Raw genomic sequence first — 21,455 nt, forward strand, 5'->3', positions numbered from 1 at the left:
GGACTTCTGTGGCTTGCAGATAAAACATGATCCCACCCTGAAATATGAGCAGCACCTGAAAAATATTCATGACAGAATTAAGATACATGTGAATTTCATCCAGAAACTGGCAGGAATGACCTGGGAGCCAATGCAAAAACTTTACAGACCTTGTCACTGACTCTTATCTCCTGAACTGCAAAATACTGCTCACCCATCTGGACACATCGCTCACACACATTGCTTGTTGACTGTCAATTTAAGAGTGTCATGCAGATTAATATGGGCACAATAAAACAAATGCCACAACCATGGCTTCCCGTCCTGGTGCACACCCACCCACCCCAAGTTCATTGCAATATCAGAATTCTTTGGAGGCTCCATCATGTTCGAGGGAACGTGAATCTTCCAATACACAAAGACCTAAATAATATACTGAGATTCTGACTCAAATGCAGAAAATCTTTTAGGCTGGCAATGCAAGAGCTCAAAGATTCAGGGTTTCTCCCTGAAGATCAATGGTGAGCAAGGTGGAAGGTCACCAACATCCTGAAAAAACACCACATCAAGGCCCCACAAAAAATATGGCCCACTTTGAATTGCAGCTGCACATCGCATGGCAGACGTGCCTACCTTCTCCAGTAAATGGGGTCTGAGATACAATCCTATTTGTGACTGAGGAAATGGACTTCAAACTATGGAATGCCTTGTCAATCAATGGCCCAAGTAATCACGTGATGGCGGAATCACTGCCATTCACTCCGCATCATCTGAAGCAGTCAATTGGATCATTAACCTAGACTTGGGAATCTAACATTGCTGTTTTTAAGCCAAACAGAAGAAGCAGAAGAATGTAATATGCTGTAAGTGGATGGTTAATGGATTACTGAAAAGTTTACTAACAAATTTATAATACCACAGATTAGTTTTCTTATTGGAGATGTAAAATAACAGGCAAGACATTCTTTAAATTTTCATAGTCATATTCATCTGTGATGTAAATGAAGGTGTAAATTACATGTTGGGGTGGGAAACCAAGTACAAGTGGTTGGAGTTGCTTAATTTGTATTGATTTAGCATTCGGGTGGTTTGCAGAATGAGCATAATGATAGAAAGTGTAGTAAGAAAAGTTACTAAATAGAAGAATGCAAAATAAAATGTGTGTTTGACAAAACTTGTTTTATCTTTCACCCTTTTGTTAGAGTAAGGAAGTAGGAAAATGACTATCTTTTCTGTTGGCATGTGAGTTTTGCCCACCCACTGAATGCCAGATCAGTGCAAACATATTTTACTATTTCCACCCATTTTCAGACCAATTTACCACACCCAGTACACAACTTCTCCATGACTTACATCCCTGCTCAGTTTGGCCCAGAGACTTCCATGCTTGTTGTAAGCATTCATGCAAGGTCTGATTTTGACCACAAATGTCCATTCTCCAACTGATTTTTGAGCAATATTAGAACTCATTAATTGGCTTTTTATTGAAACAACACGTGTAAATGCACTAGGAAAAAACTTGTTCTCTCTCTGAAGAATTCAGGTCTTCATAATCAGAATTTTGCCAATTGATGGCAGCTCAGCACCGGTTTATTGTCCGATAAAAGTGGTATAGTTACTATTATGGAAAAATGTGCTATTTTAAGATTGGGGAGGAAAAATCCTTTTAACCTGTTTAAAGATTAAGACTTCATGAGCTGTTACAAAAATAATTGACTTGCCACACTCCCATGAAGCTATCTTGGTGGTTAATGGCCTTTGTGAAAGCTAATTCTTATTTTAAATTGAAAAATATTAATAAAGTTCATCTTATATAAAAATGTCTCCTGCAAGCAAAGCCACTTTCAATGAAGCTTGCGGTTAGCGCTTTTCTGGACTCACAGTACATCCTTATTCCTACTGTGATGATGTTTCTCCTGCTTGCAAAAGAATGAGGAGAGGGGAATACACACATGCATATCAATTTTAGTCTATATTTATCTTTTCCCATTAGATTAGCAACTGTGCTCAAGTAACTCACTTTAGATAAAGCTAACAAGACCATGCAATTTTAAAAAGCTTTATCATTCTGGGATTAAAATCTTCAGGGATTTTAAAAAAGGTAGCTAATTTAGAAGAGAAACATAAGTAAAACCCAGTTGAGTGGATAAACATGTCCTTCTGACAAGTCGGGCGGAATAACAAATTTAAGATGCCTGTTTACCCAGAAGGATTTTTGCAATTGGCAAACCTCTGGTTCCTTGTCCTTGAAAAATGTTTATGAAAGACTTTTTTGTGTTCTTTTTTCATCTTTTGCCCTGTAGAATCTAAGAAGAAAAAAATATTTGTGCTCTGCAAGCTTTGTACAGTTGAAAACAGCATGACAGACTGATATCACTTTAAACATTTGTTCTGTAAAATATAGATATAATTTGCATAGACCCGCCCCCCCATATATTTGAAAATGGTATTCTCAGAATGACTTCAAATCTGATAGACGGTTTTGTGACTGGATACGTTTAAGACAAAAGAAGTTTTAGGGTAAATTAATCCTGCTTCTGTTGAAGTAACAAGCAAAACTCTCCTTGATTTCAGAGGCAGCAGCAGTGGGATTGGTGACAATACAGGGCTAGATTATGATGATACGATCTGCATTAAATTAAGGGCACTCAATTCATTGCCGTTTTGGGTCCTTAGAGCGAATTCATGCAACTCTTTCTCAGAGAGTGAGTGCAGGAAAAGATAAGGGCAGGTATATATGCATTGACATTCATAAGGTGGGGTGTTCCTACCTCCAGTGACCCGTATCTAGAGTAAATTAGAGTTCCTTGAAACACCAGCTTTGAGTGGCTTCTTTAAACTTCTCTAATTATGGCTATTGACATTAATAGAAAGCTTCACCCATTTTGCTTATCCCACCAGCATGAGAGTTCACAAGGTGAGCAGCACTTCTCATTATCAAACAGTGATGTGTAGAAGATTCATTCCAACTGGCATTTCTAAATCTAATTCTAGAGATGACCACTTCCACATAAAATGAAGTAATCTGTGGTACTAGTTTCATGAGAGAGATTATAACCTGGATTCCAACAAACTTCAAAATTGGTTTAACCCTAATATTTTATACATACCCTCATGCCAAGTTCTGGGCTGATTGACACCTCATGGCACTGCATTGGCTCTGGGATGTGACATACACAATCATGTAATGTCTGTCTACTGATGTTACTCTACTCTCTTGTTTAGGATTGACTTTGACAGCTTCATGGTGGGTGTAAAGCAATGTGGAAGTTGGCACACAGTGTTTCATTCTTACGTGTTAAAGAATAATATTTCCTGTCTGATGGTTACACCAGCAGGCTAAAAACTGGTTCCTGGTCTCTTTCACTAAGCGTAATGTCATCAGTGTCAAAGTGACATCACTTCACAGCAAGAGGGCCATGCTGCTCACCCACCCAGCATGAGGGTACGTTACAACTGTAATTAGAAACATTCATCTTCATGGTGACCAGAGCTTGGTATGTAAAAGAATTATTGGACCTCTGGCCAAAATAGGAGCAGTTTTGCCTTTAAGAGTGAGTGAACTGCTTCCTCTAAAGCCCAAGCCATGATCAGTGAGATCTCAATTCTGCGAGGCATTGACCACTCTCACCTCAATTCCCACTGGAGTCAACGGCAGTTAAAAACTCTAACCAATTCACAGGATCAAGCCCTTAATGAGAGGGACATAGATGGGCCAGGACCGTGGTACTCTGCTTGTTCAATACAGAATGAAACTGCCCGTCTCTGTGACACAGTGCTACAGCATCCAAATTCACTCCTAAAGGAGGGCTTCTCAGTTGTAAACAAAATAACAAACCCACATGGAAGTGACCACGATTAAATCTAATGACAAATTGCTTTCAAACTCCATGTAATTGATTGACAGTTAAGGGCTGGAAACGACACACCATCCCAGAGTGAGTAATGGGCAGCAATTCCCTGGTAGCTATAAATTACGACCTCTTCTGGCCTACCACATCCATTATAAAATAAAAAGGAAAAGAAAACTGAGTCTTGATTTAGCATCGGAAATTTCTCTTATCTGCTCATGCTTTAATGTGCCTGTTTGAATGGCTCCATTCCAAAAAATGTGGAAAAAATGGTAAAATCAGGCACTTGGAAGGTGATTTTCATAGACGTATCCCTAAGTAAGAACTTAATTATATTAATTGCTCCCAGAGTATATACTGGAGTAAAGAACTATTATGGAAGAGGTCAATGGTTTCAGTACTGCAAGAAAATAAAGGTTATTTTCTATTGTTTTCAGTTATAATTAATGCATTGATTGTACAGGAGGTCAATCTAGATCAGGCCTGCACAACTCGTAAAGCGGCGAGGGCCACATTCCTCTGAAGAAAACAGCTGAGGGCCGAAACCACCCGGCCCCGCGGAAACACCCACCCCAGGGCCGCCCAGCCCTGTGGAAATAAACCCTCCTTCCCCAGCGCCGCCCCACCAAAACAGCTGTGGGCCAAAGAGGAAGGTTGGGGGTGGGGAGGTGATACTTTATTTTAAATCAAGCAGGGGCTCCCAGCTAAAGAGGTGGCTGGGAGCCCTCAAATTAAAGGGCCCGGGGCTCCGGCGGCTGGGAGAACCCAGCAGGGCCGGCTCTAGGTTTTTTGCTGCCCCAAGCAAAAAAAAATTTGGCTGCCCCCCCTTCCCAGCCCTGAGCTCCCCCCTGTACCCTCCGGCTGCCCCAGTCCTGGGCTCTCCCCCCACCCACACACACCCCCTGCCGCCCCAGCGCTGGGCTTCCCCCTTTCCTCCCCACCAGTGCCCTCCCTCCACCCTGCTGCTGCCCCAGCTCTGGGCTCCCCCCCACCAGTGGCCCCACCACCACCTCCTGCTGCCCCAGCCCTGGGTCACTGGTAACTCGCTCCCAGGGTGGGTCATTCAGCAGGAATTTTGGATGTGCACAAAACACAGACTGGATTGGTTCCCATATGGTTACAGAGCTGCAGTAAAGTGGAACAATTTTCAGCTTGTGTGATTGGAGGATATCTGGATGCATATTATAAGACTGTCCTCCATAAATGAGGAAAAGTTGAGGTGCCTGTATTATTCTTTTGTTCCACTCTTTCTTTCTATGGGGAATTTGCTAATGCAATATCACTGTCTTCCTTTCAAACAAACAAAAAGGCAATGGCTGTTGAAAATAGCAATTCCAGTGCTAATAAGCATTTCTTGCTCAATTTTATCCTACTTTTTCTACAGCAAGTTACAGTGGATCAGTATATTTGATTTGGGAGAAATGAAGTAAAAGCAGCCCAAACTGAGCTTTAGCACTCCTGAATTTTGAGGTGTTCAAATCTGGAAGGCAGGTGCTGTGGGGGGGAGGAGGGCTGTGGGCTCCACGGGGGAGCATGGCAGCAACCGTCTGGAGCTGCATGGAGCCAGACACGCTGGTCTGAGTGGCACGGTAAGCAGGCTGGGGGTTGAGAAGGGGTAGGAGGTTCCAGGGGACAGTCAAGGGACAGGGAGCAGGGGGGGGTTGGATGGGGCAGAGGTTCAGAGGGGCAGTCAGGGGACGGGCAGCAATTGGATAGGCATGGGAGTCCCAGAGGTTTATCAGGGGACAGGTAGGGGGTGGGGTCCTGGGGGGAAGTTGGGAGGGTCTCAGGAGGGGGCAGTTGGGGACAAGGAGAAAGGAGGCTTAGATAGGGGCTGGGGTCCCAAGGGGCAGTTAGGGGTCTCGGGAGGGGGTAATCGGGGTACAAGGAGCAGCGGCATTTAGATAGGGGGTGGGGTCCTGGGGGGCAGTTGGGGCAGAGGTCCGGGGAGGGGGCAATCAGCGGCTGAGGGCTGGGATTCAAAGGGCTCTGGGCTGCAGGCAGCCGCGGGGAGCCCTGAGCTCTTTAAATCCCAGCCACGGCTGGGAATCTCTGCGGGCAGCCCAGAGCCCTCTGATTCCCGGCCGCGGCTGGGATTTAAAAGGGCTCTGGGCTCCCCGCCGCTGCGAGCAGCCCAGAGCCCTCTGATTCCCGGCCGCGGCTGGGATTTAAAGGGCTCTAGGCTCCCCACCGCTGCGGGCAGCGCAGAGCCCTTTGAATCCCAGCCCCGGCTGAGATTTAAAGGGCTCTGGGCTCCCTGCCCCTGCAGGCAGCCCAGAGCCCTTTGATTCCCTGCCGCGGCAGGGATTCAAAGGGCTCTGGGGTGCCCGCAGAGCGCCGTGTGCGGGGGATTTAGAATCCCCCGCGGGCCGCACAGTGAGGCTCTGCGGGCCGCATGCGGCCCGTGGGCCGTATGTTGTGCAGGCCTGATCTAGATGATCAGAAGGGCCAAAGTGCTCAGAGTGCTGTACATGACAGAATAATATGCCACCCTCATAAAATACAAACAAAGTGAGGGGGCCAAAGTGCAAAAAAAGGAAAAAGAGGAATTGAAAGGAACTTTGGTAAATAAAGGGTCAATTGTGACGGGTCTACGGAAATTGTTTGGGGTTTTGGGGGGGGGGGGGACTTTAAAATGTTTTTTAAAGGTGAGAGGGATGAATTAGAAGGATTCCATACGGAATGAGTTGCAGTTTGTAGACCCCATCAAAGGAAAGGTCCAGTCACTTGCCGATTCAAAAGCAAGGGTGAAAATCCTCAAATGTCTGGACAGTTTGTGAATGTAGATTTAGGGTGTAGATACTGCCAGTATAAGGCTCCAACACTAGGTGTTCAAAGTCGCCGGAGCCCACACCTATTTTTCAGTCTTTGGGCTATTCACCACCTATTTGCTTTAAGTATGTTTTTGACTATTTGCTATTTGCTTCTGAAATGCTATTCGTCACCTCTTCTTTATGGTTTCCTGCCTGGGTGCCTGAAATGTTTATAAACTAGAGGATATTCATAAAATTTCCACATGGCTGCACAAAACAGCCCCCAGAATACATTCTTCCCCTACCCGATGGAATCATATGACTCTGCAAACCAGCACAATGCTCAGGCTCTAACACATAGCTGCCACTGATCTCCTCCGCTCTGTTATACCATCTAGCACATGGGAAAGATGTTGCTGTTAGATTTTAAGTACGTGTGGCTTGTTTTTTGTACATGTATTGCAATTTGTACATAAATAATATCATGTATACAACAAGAGGAAACTTGGCTAGTGATTGGTTCATACTGTAAGCTGATTGTTTTTTTCAGTTTTAAATTTAAACGACCAATATTTAATTTTATAAAGTGGCTACTCAACATAAAGCCAGTTGAAGTCAATGGAAAGACTCCCACTGACTTCACTGGATTTTGAATCAGGTCTCGTATGCTCAGTAAACACTTTTCAGAAGAGATTTTACTCTAAATTTGAATTTATATGCTAGATATAATTGGCTGATTCTCTTCTGCACACTATCTTGTGCAGTTATGTATACCTGTGCAGTAAGTATAACAGTATTCTGATTTCGGTTGCATTTTACACTTTGCTCTTGTGTAAATGACTACATAAGATGTAGGACAATGCCAATCAGACTCAATGACTCTGGAAAAAAGCTACTGTGTCCATAGTATGAACTTGCATTCATTTTTAAGACACAACTTGAAAAAAAAATCTATCTTGTACAAATGGATCCTTGCTGAGCTAAATAACTGCAAAAACAAATGCATTACTTCAATACGTTTTTAAAGTGGGACCAGGGAAAGCACTTTTTAAATGGGGACAAACATACCCTGGCTCCTGGGAGGATCTAGTCAGTGTTAGATTTATGAACAACAGTATTTATATTAGAAACACTGAATTAACCTTGAATGCTGTGGCATTAACATTGGCTGCTCACATTTCAGGGAAGGATTTGCTGGAGAAAAACTTGTTATGGGAAAAGGGCATAGCCCCATCATACTGAAGAAAGGCTTTGCCAGAATAAGCCGAATAGCATTTTGATGACATTATCCAGCCTTTTGTTCTGTTTATTTATACTCCTAGAATTTGTTGGGAGTAACAATTATTGGAGAGAAAAATGTGATCTCAATTTGGAACCACTGGAACAGGCAGACTCCATCCCCCCGCCCTCCCCAGGCTTCTCCAATTCACTGCTGATGCAGTGGCATGAGGGGTAGAGACCATTGTAACTATACCTGCATCATTAAAAATTCAAGCCTCCATGTTTCAAGACTCTGTGCAACCTATTTCCTGCTTACCTCTCTGCTCTCATCTCTTTTTGCATCCCTCTCCACTCTGCCTAAGTTGTAGAACAAACCATATCTTTCTCCCACTTCTGTCTCCATATCTTCCTTCATGTTGCCCCATATGCCTTGCAGCCTGGTCCCTGAGTGGGTCCAACATGTCTCCCGATATTTGTCCCTCTTAAAAACACTCTTCTGCAAGTAGGTCAATAAATCTTAGGCCCACGCATCCTCTCCCACCTACAGAAAAAGATCACACACATACACACCTACACATGTGGAACCAACAAGACACATGGCTAACTTCACCATTTAATCAGTTGTTTTGTTGTTTCCCCACTTCCTTACTCTGTATATCATAAAGTTCAAGGGTTCATACCTTTTTATACTATGGACCACGTCTTAAGAGAGAGACTGTCTTATGGATTCCACCTGCTTCCATTCATGATTGCACGGACCAGCACTCATGCATTCATAATCCCATAAAACCCCCTATGGTAATTATAGCAACAGTTTAGATGGAAGATTAACATTAGGAAAGTGTTTACCTATATTTTTTCAGTATCTAGATACCTACCAAGGCCCATGTCAATGTGATATCTGAGGACATTCTGAAGTCTCCATTGTTTAACACGGCAAAACCAATGAGCAGGGGTATCCTGTGATCAGCCAGTTCTCCGTGGAACAAATACCAGGTGCTCTGCCGGTGATCCACAATCCAATTGATCTCATTATAACAAATTTGTGCAACCATTTTTATTCACTTTAGAACTGAAACCTTAGACAGAAGGTTTATTACTGGCCTAGAAGTAATATTCCAAAAGAGAAATTTGGTTTGGTTGGACAGAATTCATTCTCCTTCATGCCACTTCAGTTTTTGACCTCTCTACTGAAATTATCAACAAAGGTACCAACTAATATCAATTTCAGTGGCAGTTTTGATATTTGATGAAACCAACAAGTACTTCACTAAGGCAACCCATCAGACAGCATAGACAGTAACAAATATTAGTAACATCAGATGGTACATTTCCCCATTAGTCCAGCACCGCTAAACAAAGATATATTGAGATTTATTTTAGAGATTTAGCTAATTTCAATTTGTCTGGCTTTAACGTCCAGCCCCTGGTTCTGGTTATACCTTTCTCTGCTAGAGATTTTTACTACTTGGTATGTTCTCCCCAAAAGGTACGTATACAACATAATCAAGTCACCTTTTGATCTTCTTTTTGATAAGCTGAACAGACTGAGTTCTTTAAGACACTTTTCCCAGCCCTTGAATAATTTTTATGGCTCTTCTTTGCATCCTCTCCTATATTTTTTTAGATTAGTGCACATTGGTTTTGGAATAAAACTCAAACTTTTGCACATTTGTGCCAAGTGAAGTAGTAAAGCAGCAATTATACATACCTCCTTTTGCTGGGTATAACTCCCATCTCCTCGCTGTCTCCTTCCTGAGTGACCCTCCTCGCCTGCCACCACTCATCATCAGAGGCGTTGATAACGTGGAGGATGTCTCCGAATTTGAAACTGAGTCCTTGACTTGGGAGGCCACTGTCTTTGCTTTTGTCATAGTCAAACATAGCTCTGGGGAAGGAAAATAAGGGTATGAAAATAGGCAATTATACCAGTCTTGACAGCATTTACTACTGAACAACTTCTTGTAGTTTAAGCCGCTCTTATCCCTTTCAATAGGGATCATAAGAATTACCTCTTCGTAATTTAAACTACCTTATTTCCTATTTTCTTTCATAATGTTTATGCATTAATTGGAGAGTTTCAGAGCTTAGCGGATAAAATATATGTAGTATCATGCATTTGTTTACAAAAATCTCTCACTTGTAACGTTTAGACTCATGTCTGTGACAATTTATGATTGTAATGGTGCCCCCTTCTTATCTTCCTACAAAACATACCATTGTATCTGCGCACAAGTGAAAGATGTAACGAGGACAGTATGACAACTAACTAGAAAGAAGAAAATGCTAATTTTTTTACGGTCAAATTCTAGTTCCATTGAAGTCAATGAGAGTTTTGCCATTCGTTAGAAGTGAAGCCAGATTATGTACCCTTAGGCCAGATCCTGCAACTGGATGTGTGCGGGTAGGGTGTTTGTATCTGCATGCAGCCTCCTTGACCTCCACGGGGCTCCATGGAAGTGCAGAGGTCTGTCTCTATGAATCCAGTTGTAGGGTCTTGCCCTCAGTTTTTCCCAGTGGAAAACGAATAGGAAAGGCTTCTCCTAGTAAAATATAGTTTTAAGAACCCAATAAACTGGAATTAACATTTCTTCTCTGTGGAAAAAAAAATCTGATTATAACTCCTAAATGCAGAATTCCTAGTTTAGTGTGGTCCCAAGGGGTATGTACTAATTTGTACCCCCTATTGTTAGGGAAAAAGGTTTGAACATCTTTATTAGTAAACATTTCCATATGAAGGATTTAATACAATTAATTGTTGCCCATTGTAGTGCAATTGCATAGAATGGTTATAGAAGCATTATGAGTAGATTTAAAACACTCTAGGCTACGTCCTTTAATGAAAAGGATGTTTTTAAATGAGTTGTCACAGTTGTTACTGCGTTGCTTTAGGTTGTATCTCTACAACCACAGTCATTTCATAGCTGCAAGCACTCATTCTGGATGAAATTATGTAAGGAGGAAAAATACATTAAAATAGTATCTTCTCTTAGGGAGACGATAGATGTGCATCGTGCATCTTTAAAAAAGTGACTACTGGAGAGGGTTCTTTTATGCAGTGCAGCCGCTCCAGTCACCCATCTTAGATGGGTAAAGACAATAAAAGATCTGGCATTATTTCACTGAACTTTATGCGATCTGTGGGGCTGATTTCACTTGCATCTTCCTTTTTCAATGCACTCTGAGCATGGATAACACTTGCATCCTTTTACTGCAGAAGAATGCCCAGTGAAGATACAGAAACCCCTTAAAAGCTTAGTCAGCAATTGGAATGTAACAAATTAATTAAATATATGGTATTTAAAGGGCCCTTGCCAGTAGTGGGTCATCTGCTGCTCTGCAGTATAAGCCTACAATCAAGAGCTACATCAATCCCAACAGCATATTCTGATAGCTAAGAAATGAGTGAAGTCTTGTTTTCCTTGAGAAATTAATGGAAAATCACATCTGGAGATGTGGCAGTGCCCTCACTGACCAGTTTTAAACCAATAACTTGTTTATAATTGGCTTTAAAAGATGAATGATCAGGAAGCGAAGCTCTGACTTTTACTAAATGCCATGAGGGCTCACATGCATTAAACAAAAGCATTTTGTGAGCAAGTCCATTAAATAATACTGCCTTTCATATCAACGTACATTAACAGCCTTATAGACCTGTCCACAGAGCTGGCAACAGTGCCAAGTATTGGTTACATACAGTAGATTCTGAATCCATCCACAATTAATTATCTCCAAACACATGACATTTTTTGCAAAGCAGAGAATAAGCAAGATATTCTTACTCCAGAAGTGAAACAAATTACAATGGAAGTCATGGAAATGCTTCATCTTTTGAAAGTTCTGAGGCAGAAGGAATGATAGGTTTCAAAAGCTAAACGGTAGAAGGAAAAGAGGTTTTTGTTTCTGAACAGACACTAGAGTCCCATGAGCTCATGCATTAGTCTAAAACTGCAGATTACCATGCTGGTTGATGCTAATGATGAATGCAGATGGTAATGTTTGCTGCTGACTTACATTGATTGGCACTGTTGTGTACAACACTAATTAAAGTGAGATTAGAGATCTGAAACAAGAGAATTATCAAGGGCTCATTTTATTGACTGAAACAGTTCTTGGCTACTGTGCACTGCAAATGTTGATTCCCGAAGGAAAATAATGTAAGTGCTGATTTGAATCCCTTTTCTCTACATATGCCAGAGGAAGAGTCATATTGTAGTTCTGATCAAGGCTCCAGTTACACTGAACACTTTCAACCACCTAGCAGAAAACACCGTTTGCATGAACTGATAGTCTGGGAGAGCTAAAAAAGAAATGGTGGTCTTGATTCAGCAAACTATTAAATATGTGCAATTAACTCACGTGAACAGATGGAACTAACGGTCACGTCAGTAGGATTATTCATGTTTATAAAGTTACGCACATGCTTAAGGATTTGTGAGATTGAGGTCTAAAATGTAGTTCCTGTTGTTTGTTATTATTTATTTGTATGATGTGAGGAGCCCAAGTCATGGCCCAGGTGCTGCACAAACACAGAACAAAAACACAGTTCCTGCTCCAAACAGCTTAAGTATATTACCTGCACTTAGATGGTAAGCTCTTTGGGGCAGGGACTTCCCTTATTCGATGTCTATACAATGCCCAACACTTTCGAGTACTCTATACATTATGCATAAATTCAATTAATAAACAAAAATAATATACTGCATTTGGCATAGCATCTTTCACACAAATGTATCCTAAAGTGATACAGAATCTTAATTAAAAAAACAAACAGAAAAAGGGATATATTTAAAAGCTGAGGGGAAGAGATGTTTTTAAATATGATGTGCAAAGAAAAGGAAACAAAGAAAATATTGCAAGATGCAGGAAGACCCTTCCAAATGACAGGAGCTGCAGAAGAGAAGGCTCTTGCAGCAGGATTTTTAGGGTGCTCTCCTGTCACGTGTGACATCAGTAGAACCTTGTGATGTACTTGTGAACTAAGAATGTAAAACATCACTGTGGCCGCAGAACTTTGCCATTTTTATTATCCAGCTAATAAAAGGAAACCATGTCCAACTACTTTTGGTCTCCTTCACTTTTACACCAGCATTATTCTAGGATCACAACATAGTTCATAGATGGCACTGTAACGTTAGAAAAGTTTTGTTGTAACAAACAACTGCAATCTTCTCCACCTTTTCCTTTACTTTTAATATGCCCCTGTACAACTGCAAGCCCTGCCTAGAGCTAGTGAGTTGAAAGACTCACAAACTATTCATTTATAAATCTCTACCAACTCAGAGTACTCAGAATCTAACTAAAGCTGAGAGCGAATATAAAACAAAACAAAAACAGCAGCATTAGCTGAGTGTCACCAGAGTGGCACAAAATGTATATTTTTTAGCTTCCTAAAAAGCCCAAGGATTACTTTAGTTCAGCAAAGGAGGGAAGGGCATGATAATGAGCTACATTTTTTCACTGGGGATGGCCTTTATCTGTGTTAAGGAAAGTCCAAGTGACTCAGTTTCACTCAGAGCGGTCACAGGGTTACACCTTCCATACTGCAAACAGGGAGGCTCCCAGCAGAGAGCATGCTGCAGCGTTCTCCTGATAGTCTACTATACAATGATCACCATTTTGCAAGCTTCTTCAGCCTAAGGAACACAGTTATGAAACCTAGATGGGCAGGTGGAGGCGTGTGCCCCCGGCTGTGCTGTGAGGAAGATTCTGAGGGAAGGCTGATGGTAACTGGATCTCAGGCTAAGTCTACACTGGCACTTTCATCGTTAAAACTTTTGTCGCTCATGGGTATGAAAAAACACCCCTCTGAATGACAAACATTTTAACGACAAAAAGCACCAGTGTGGACAGCACTTCATCGGTGGGAGCTGCGCTCCAGGTGACAAAGCTACTGCCCCTCATTGGAGGTGGTTTTATAAAGAGCGGATACACAGCACACCTCACAATGGTGCGGCTGCAGTGGCACAGATGCGCCATTGTAAGGTGCGCAGTGTAGATATAGCCTTGATGTAAAATTGTGCATTGAGAAGAGGAAACAGGGAATGGAACCCAGGAGAGGCCCATTCCCCCACAAAGTTCGCACTGAGACACGGGGATCCTTCCCTTCCTTCCGTGAGAGACTGTTAATCAGAACAGAATTGGGCCCCAAAGACTGAACCCTCCCCAGCAGAGCATGTCTCTCCCTGCCTGACACACGAAGGCTCCCTGTGTATTAATATGTAGTAGGATCCGCCTTCAGACTGGCTTCTCTGAGGAACTGGAGTATGGCAGTTGGATATTGTAAGTGGTCTTCCCAGGTTCAACTACAGATTATGATGTCATCCAGAAATGTGGCGGCATAGCCATTATGGGGCCAGTCTTTTCCTCCAGGGGGTAGTATCTGGGTGAACTGTTCCAATGAAATCACCTTTGCCCCCTGGGTTCCTGTCTTCAGCTCAGGTATGAGCCATCTCCAACACAAACCTTGTAGCTTTTTGGTAACCCGCTCCCCGCAGATACCACTCCTGGAAATGTTGCCGTAATGTCTCTTATGAGATGTCCAGAGCATCAAGGGTTGCTGTGTTGACCTGTGCATAAACTCAGGCTGTGGCAGGACCTAAAGAGCGATATACTGTTTGCACTGTCCTGGTTAAGTAGCAAACCTGCCCATTGTTTGAGGGGCCACCAGGCTGCTGTAGCTACCCACTGAAAGGTTTTGAGGAAGGCCTTGGGGTGTGGTCATCAGGCCCCATTTTTGTAAGCCTGATGGGAACGGGGGCCACTGCTGGATCAAATCTGGCCGGTCCCACTGGAGCAGGTGGTGATCACCTGTTGTAGCACCTACTGCTGTTGTGGCTGCTGTTGGGCCTTTAGATCACAGATTAGCTGCTGCTGGCTGGTCATTTGCTGGAACAGTTGTTGTTGCTGGTATTGAGCAGTCTGGTGGACCATCCATTTTTAACACCTGATCCCTATCCATCCAGCTATGAGGAAAATGTCCTTTCCCCTTCTTTAGCATCTCCCCCTTTATTTATATACGTATTTATTTTGGGAAGGGATAGCTCAGTGGTTTGAGCATTGGCCTGCTAAACCCAGGGTTGTGAGTTCAATCCTTGAGCAGGCCACTTAGGGATCTGGGGCAAAATCAGTACTTGGTCCTGCCTAGTGAAGGCAGGGGGCTGGACTAGATGACCTTTCAGGGTCCCTTCCAGTTCTATGAGATAGGTATATCTCCATATATTTACTGTTTGATTGACTCCCTTACACAGGGACTAGGTTGTGTCTGCTTTTGCCATCAAATTTGTAGGGGGGTGGCTGGAGCAGTGCACTCGTGTGGACCTTCCAGTAGCCTGATGCAACCATGGGTCTCCCCAAAGAAGAAGTCTCTCTCTCTCTCCCATCTCCACTGAGGCAGGCTCCAGTCCACCAGCTAGTTGTCCCTTCAGTCCTATACCATCCTTGGGAGTTTGGAGGAGCTTAGACCCAAAATGGTCTCAGACAAAAAGCAAGCCCAACTCAATACTAGGCTGTCCTCCAACCTTCCCATGGTGCATCCCTGTCCTTTTCTTCAGGCTTGGTTCCCAAACAGTCTCTTGTTTGTTGCTCGCTCCTTAGGGTCTAACTGCTTCACCCCGATGGCTGCTCTAGCTAGCAGGCTCGTCCCTCGGCAGTTCTGCAGGCAAAGCTCCCTTCAGGAAAAGAGGCAGAGTTCTGTCCTCCTCCATGGCCAGTCAGCCCTGAACTGAGCCAGACTCTTTCCCTCCAGGCTTGGTATTTGCTGCAGGCACATTAGGGAAGGGCTAGCTGGGGCCATAGGCTCTCCTTAACCCCTTCTGTGCTGGTGTGGGGCTTCTCTGCCCCATCACATACCTGGAGTAGAATATTCTGTGGTACATGAGATTTTTCCAAACTGTATGCAGCATTGTGTAGCAAACTCCAGGTTTTAATATTGCAGATAAATACATGACCCAGGAGAAGAAATTAGATTTAAGGCAAGACAACAATAGCTATTTAAAGTACTTAGGTATGTACTTATAGGGCCCTCTTCATTGTGGTATTGTAGCAGCTCACAATCTGTAATGTATTTAGCCTGTGAGGTAGGGAAGCATTATTATCCCCATTTTACAGATGAGGTACTGAGGCACAGAGACACTACATACCTGGCCCAAGTGTCTCAGTCTGTGACAGAGCAAGAAACTGAACCAGGTATTCAGAGTCCCAGGCTAGTGTCCTAACCACAGTGACCTAATTGTCTTGTTGGCGGGTTGCTCTCAAAGGCAGATGGATGTAAATCCAGAACAAAAATATAAATGGAGGCAATTAGAACTTATTTGTCTTAAACCTCCTAGGCAAGATCCAAACCCATAGTCCATAGGCAAATTCTTTAACCATTATGCCAGTGGTCAGGATCAGTATGTGAACGGTGACATGTTTGAAATGATGAGTGACTGCTTGCTGTGCATCGCCAAAGTTTCATTTTTCTTTTGCTGTGGCTGAGAGCCCACATACAGATCACTTTCCAATCCAATCCTCTTTGCCACCAATGTAACTATAAAATAACAATAAAACCCAACAGGCCAGATTCTCTGCTGGTGTAAACGGGTGTAGCTTTACTGTAGACCATGGATCTATATCCATTCACCCCAGCTGAGGATCTGGCCAGCATTTGTAAAATGTCTGCTACAGCAAATTCTCAGACCCTTAATATCCTTGTAAGGAAGATAAGTGTTCTCCCCTTTCACAGATGGGGAGTCCAAAGCATGGAGAGGTTATACGATCTGTCCAAAGATACACAATGATTCAATTTCAGAGCCAGAATTAGAGGCAGGCTTCCTAGCTTTCTTTTCTGCACTCTATTAGATACGCTGCCCCTTCCTGGCAGGATCAATTTGCATAACGTGAGACAAAAACCAACGAAAACTACGATTATATAATGTTACAGCTGTCACAAAAAGCACAATAGAACTGTGACTAAAAACACCTATAGCAATATAATGCTTACAGCAGAGTTCCAACCCCTGCACGTGTTCAATGCTCGGAGTTGCTACTGAAATTCGTGGGAGTGGTGGGTTGCTCAGCACATCAGAGGAATGCCCTTGAAGCTAGCAGTGATTCAGGGTTAGGCCTTTTCGTCACATTCGAGGAGGAGAGGATGGAGGAGGAGGAACTCCAAGACGTCTTACTTGGATATCTTAAACCTAGGTGCCATTTCAACAAAAACATCTGAATGTGTGACCCCATGTAAATATAACCTTTTCCCTCCTAAAGCTGTATTCTGTCACAGCAATATTGTTGTGTCTGTGAAGTTAATCCCTCAGGACTCCAAGCCCGGGCTGCCACTCTTCTGCACTATGAATCCCAAATATCTCCTTCCCCACAAGCCCCCCTTTCAACCCTTCTCCTGTTCTCTCCCTTTCCACACAGAAGCCCCCTGACACACCTCTCTGAGTACTGAAGGAGAGAAAGAGAACGTGGTAAGCATCAGACCTTCCTGCCTGCATTGCCGGAGCTGCCTATCTCACCTCCTTCACAGAGCTGCTCTAGTGACACACTATCCTTGGCCTTATACGTCCTCCCTCTGCTGGTTCTCAGCCTCAGGGACAGAGAGAGGTCTCATTGGAAGAGCAGATCGGGGCAGTGGCAGTTCTTGTGTATTTTGAGCTGCGCTTTCACCAGAACTGAGAATCTCTACCCCCATTCCCCCCAACCAAACCCTGATAATTACCCAGCCACAGGTAACAGAGAGCTCTTACAAAAGACTCTTCCTCTTAGGTGTGTGATTTTCATAAGGGTGAGGGGGGTAGATGTTAATTAAATAATAACCCCAACGACACCAATGGAACAGCTCTAGATACATGCCACTCTTCGCACCAAAATTCAGGCCCCAAATAGGCAAATATCAGTTTTACCTATAGAAACACAAACATATGTGTTCTTGCATTTGGTTCTGTATCACACTAATGGGACAGTTCACATGTTTTTTTTATAATTCCAGGTACTTAATAACAACTACATTGCAGGATTGGTTTCTGATGTTTAATAAACTGTTGTTCTTTTTCCTTTTTATCTCTCTTCTGTATTTAAGGGGGGTCTTGTTTGCACTAGTTCCCGTTATAGTTAGAAGGGGGCCCAAATCACCAGCCCAGATCTGAACAGGCCAGAACTTTGGGAAAATTTAACTCGCGAGGCAATTTTTTTTTTGTCTCAGGCATATCCAGGCTTGATCCAAAGCCCAGAGCAGTCACTGAAAGTCTTTCTATTGACGTCAAAGGGCTTTGGATCAGGCCTTTGGTGAGACAATAGGGTTTCCCATCAAGAGGGGAAAACTAATTTTATTTGAGCTCTTTTAGAATACTGCAAATTCATTGACAACTAAGGCTTGGAGTCAGCAGGATTCTGTGACTACACAGTGCCCTGTGTTGAAGGGATTCTGCAAGTTGAAGGGGTCAACTTGCAGAATCGGGCCTAAGACAGTAAATGGAACCTGAAATTTCCCATAGATTAATAAGGAGGATTTCATACGTAACATCACAACAACAGAGACTAAACAAACCATGTCCCCCAAACCTGGGCTGCCACCTTCCATACACCACAACTGAAGTTATGAACTTCACAATAATCTGCATTTTTACATCTTTGGCACTACGTGTTTAAAGTTATAATCCAAAGGTTTTAATACAGCACATGAATTAAACCACCCTTACAAAGATGTCTAAAGTCCAAAGCTGGGTTCTATTACATTTTTACAGCTGAGTCTCTCTTGGTTGCCGCAGTATTTTTGTTTAGCTTGTTCAGCAATTTTTCCACAGGCAGTCCATCCCAGAAAATATATTCTGCATCATTTGGCTCTTAATGGGATTTTGGCAGAGTTTTGCTACTAACTTCAATGAAAATGAGGCTTGAAGATAGCAGCATCGGTTCCAGTTTCCAGAAAGGCTTATCTAACAAAAGGAATTTCTTTCTTTCTGGGGCTTACATCATGAAAGATGTGTCTTGCGTCTGTCCTGGAGGAATATGCCTTTAATTTTGCAATATGCTGTCATGATTCTGAACATCAGCCATTCTGAAAATAATTGTTTTAGCACTTGTGATGGAAGTAGGTTTATTTGAGTCTGTAGTGGGCACTCTGTAGGTTTGCTCAATACAATGGAATCTTCTAGACTGCAAAGCTTTAACACAACATTTTCAGAAGTGTTCGCTAATGTTCCGTGCTTCCATTTTTATTTCAGTAGGAGCTGTGCTCCTCAGTATGTCTGAAAATTAGGCCCAAGGTGTCACTGTATATCTTAAGATTTTATACTGCTGCCCATCACCATAGTTTCTGAGCAGCTTCCAGATAATCATCATTCATTCATTCATTCATGCCCGTCACCCCAACCGGGGTATGGGCCAGATAATAGCAATAGCAAAATCATTAGCAGACATCATGGAGTCTCTGGCTCTTCTTTCTTTACAGTTTCAAAGAGTGGGATAGTTTTTTTTGGGGGGGGGAGGGGAGAGGGCAGAGTTTGGTTATTTGGGATGGCTCAGAGGGGGTTGGAAATAGAAGTCTCAACTGGGGCACTCAAAAATGGAGGCATGTGATGTTAATGGACACTTCTGAAAAATGGCTGCAAGAGTCTCAAGTGACTGGAATGGTCATGAAACTTCTGGTGTAAGCAGCAGGGAGAATGATGATTATGTTGTTTACTCTTAAGTGGTTCCCTATTTTTTTTTTAATGTGGCACACAGGCTGCAGTCAGTGGGTGAGGCTTGAAAATGTGGGGTGAGATTCTGGGCTCTCTCTCTAAGAGGCCTAGTACAGAACGCAAAGTCAAGGGAGAGCAAGGGCTAAGACAATTGCCCTGGGCTGTTCTGGGAGCTAAAGCATTCCCTGGTGCAACACAGACAGTCCTGGAGGCCTGCCCAAGGACATGTCTACACTGCAGCCAGGGTGTCTGATTGCAGCACATGTAGACGTACCCAAGCCAACTTTAATCTAGCTAGCTTGGCTAGTGACAGCAGTGAAGTGTTGGCAGCAAGGACTTCAGCACAAGATAGCCGCTTGAGTAATTACCCAGGTCCCAAGCAGCTTCACTCTGCTATCGATACCGGAGCTAGCTAGATTAAAGCTAGCTTGGGTATCGCTACACATGCTGCAACCACACCCTGACTGCAGTGCAGACATACAGCAGCCTCCCTGTGCTGCTGTGCTGCTCAGAATCTCCTCAGCTATGTGCTCTCTGGCTCTGCACCCAGACCCACCCTAGGCATGACCCCTACAGCAATGTTTACAAGGGGATCCTTAGGAAGAAGGTTGCTGCTCATCTTCCACCATGCCTGCCCTGGAGGAATTCTCCCCTGGCTGGATGCAGAATTTTTAAGGGCTCTTTTATGCTACACCAGCCCTTTTATGGGGTTTAAAGGGGCTGTGGTGGGACTAGGGGTCTCATTCTTGGTTTCCAGGAGCTTGAAGTTGCTATCAGAGCGCAGGGCTTGAGTCTGCGCTCTTCCCACTGAAGGTTGATGACTCAGGAACACAGTTTGTCAAATTTGGCATCCATGTCATAACAGCTTTCAAATCCTCTGTTTTGGCAAGTGTTTTTCCTAGAAGTTTTCAGGCACAGAGGATGAGGCTTGGCTCTTCACATGGGAGGCAGTATGTGCTTTGGGTGAGAAGGCTGCAGTTTATGTTTAGATTTGGCATTTTTACAAAGTCCAGGGTGCTTCTGCAGTAGATTTTGACTATTCTGAGGCTTTTCCTTACAAGATTAATTTATTTCATAAGAGTTCTTAAACTAGCCTTTCCAGTAGCTCAGTGAGAGAGCTTCCATGCTGTTTTTCAGCCAGCCCCAAACTCAGCAACTAAGTTTCTAGGCCTCACACAAGTTTTATCTTACTTGACAGACTTTCTGTACATGGGATGGATTGTGTTTCCTATCAAATTCTAACATAATGAATGGTGCAACCATCTGAATAGGTATCTTTAAGGGATACGTTTCCCCTAGAGTTGTGTAAAAATGAAACACTGAAACCCCAAACCAGTCAAAACTCAGAGGGTTTTGAGTTTTATAACAAACTGAAAACTTAGACCAGGTTTGTTCCAAGGTTTCATTTCAACAAAACTGGGCCTCTTTCCAAGTTAACTGAGTCAGTAGGTGGTTTTGCATCAAAATCATGTGAAATTTGCAGTTCACCCTGGTTTTGACGTGAAAATGAGGTGAAACTCTGCAGTTTTAACAGTGTGTTTGATTTGAGGTTGACAGAGAAGCTTATTGGCACAGAACAACTAGAGATTATCCATTTCCAGAATGGAACTGATGAGTGACTGGATGTCAAATCAAGGCTACTTTAAATATGTAGTGTCATTTGCACTGAAATTGCAACATGAGTTGAAAAAATTGCAACAGGAGCTGAGCTGTTTTTCTGCTCTCTATATTTTGGAGCAATCTGCAATGTGTCTGCAAGTTACTTTTTACTTTGATCACTTTTAAGATACATGAACTTTCTATACAAATATTAAGAAATCAACTTGTATTTGTTATCTTTAAAAGACCCATTTGTGTTTTATCAACCTCGTCTCATTATCTGTGTATTTATTTTGTTCAAATTCCAAAAATGATAACCAGACATTATAAATGTGACCTGATCTGATATTTCTATTGGAAGAATTTTCTACAATTATTTTCTC

At 43.0% G+C, this 21,455-nt stretch overlaps 1 protein-coding gene across 12 annotated transcripts in view; it reads right to left on the minus strand.

Moving 5' to 3' along the window:
• Nucleotides 1-21,455, minus strand: part of DLG2 (discs large MAGUK scaffold protein 2) — a 1,428,123-nt gene that overhangs the window by 66,578 nt on the left and 1,340,090 nt on the right. For all 12 annotated transcript variants that reach the window (XM_039519930.1, XM_039519931.1, XM_039519932.1 and 9 more), the window contains one exon: nucleotides 9,516-9,692. In XM_039519930.1, coding sequence (XP_039375864.1) covers nucleotides 9,516-9,692 — 177 coding nt within the window. The remainder of the gene's footprint in view (nucleotides 1-9,515; nucleotides 9,693-21,455) is intronic.

Source organism: Mauremys reevesii, linkage group 1, assembly GCF_016161935.1.
Source record: "Mauremys reevesii isolate NIE-2019 linkage group 1, ASM1616193v1, whole genome shotgun sequence".
NCBI lineage: Eukaryota > Metazoa > Chordata > Testudines > Geoemydidae > Mauremys > Mauremys reevesii.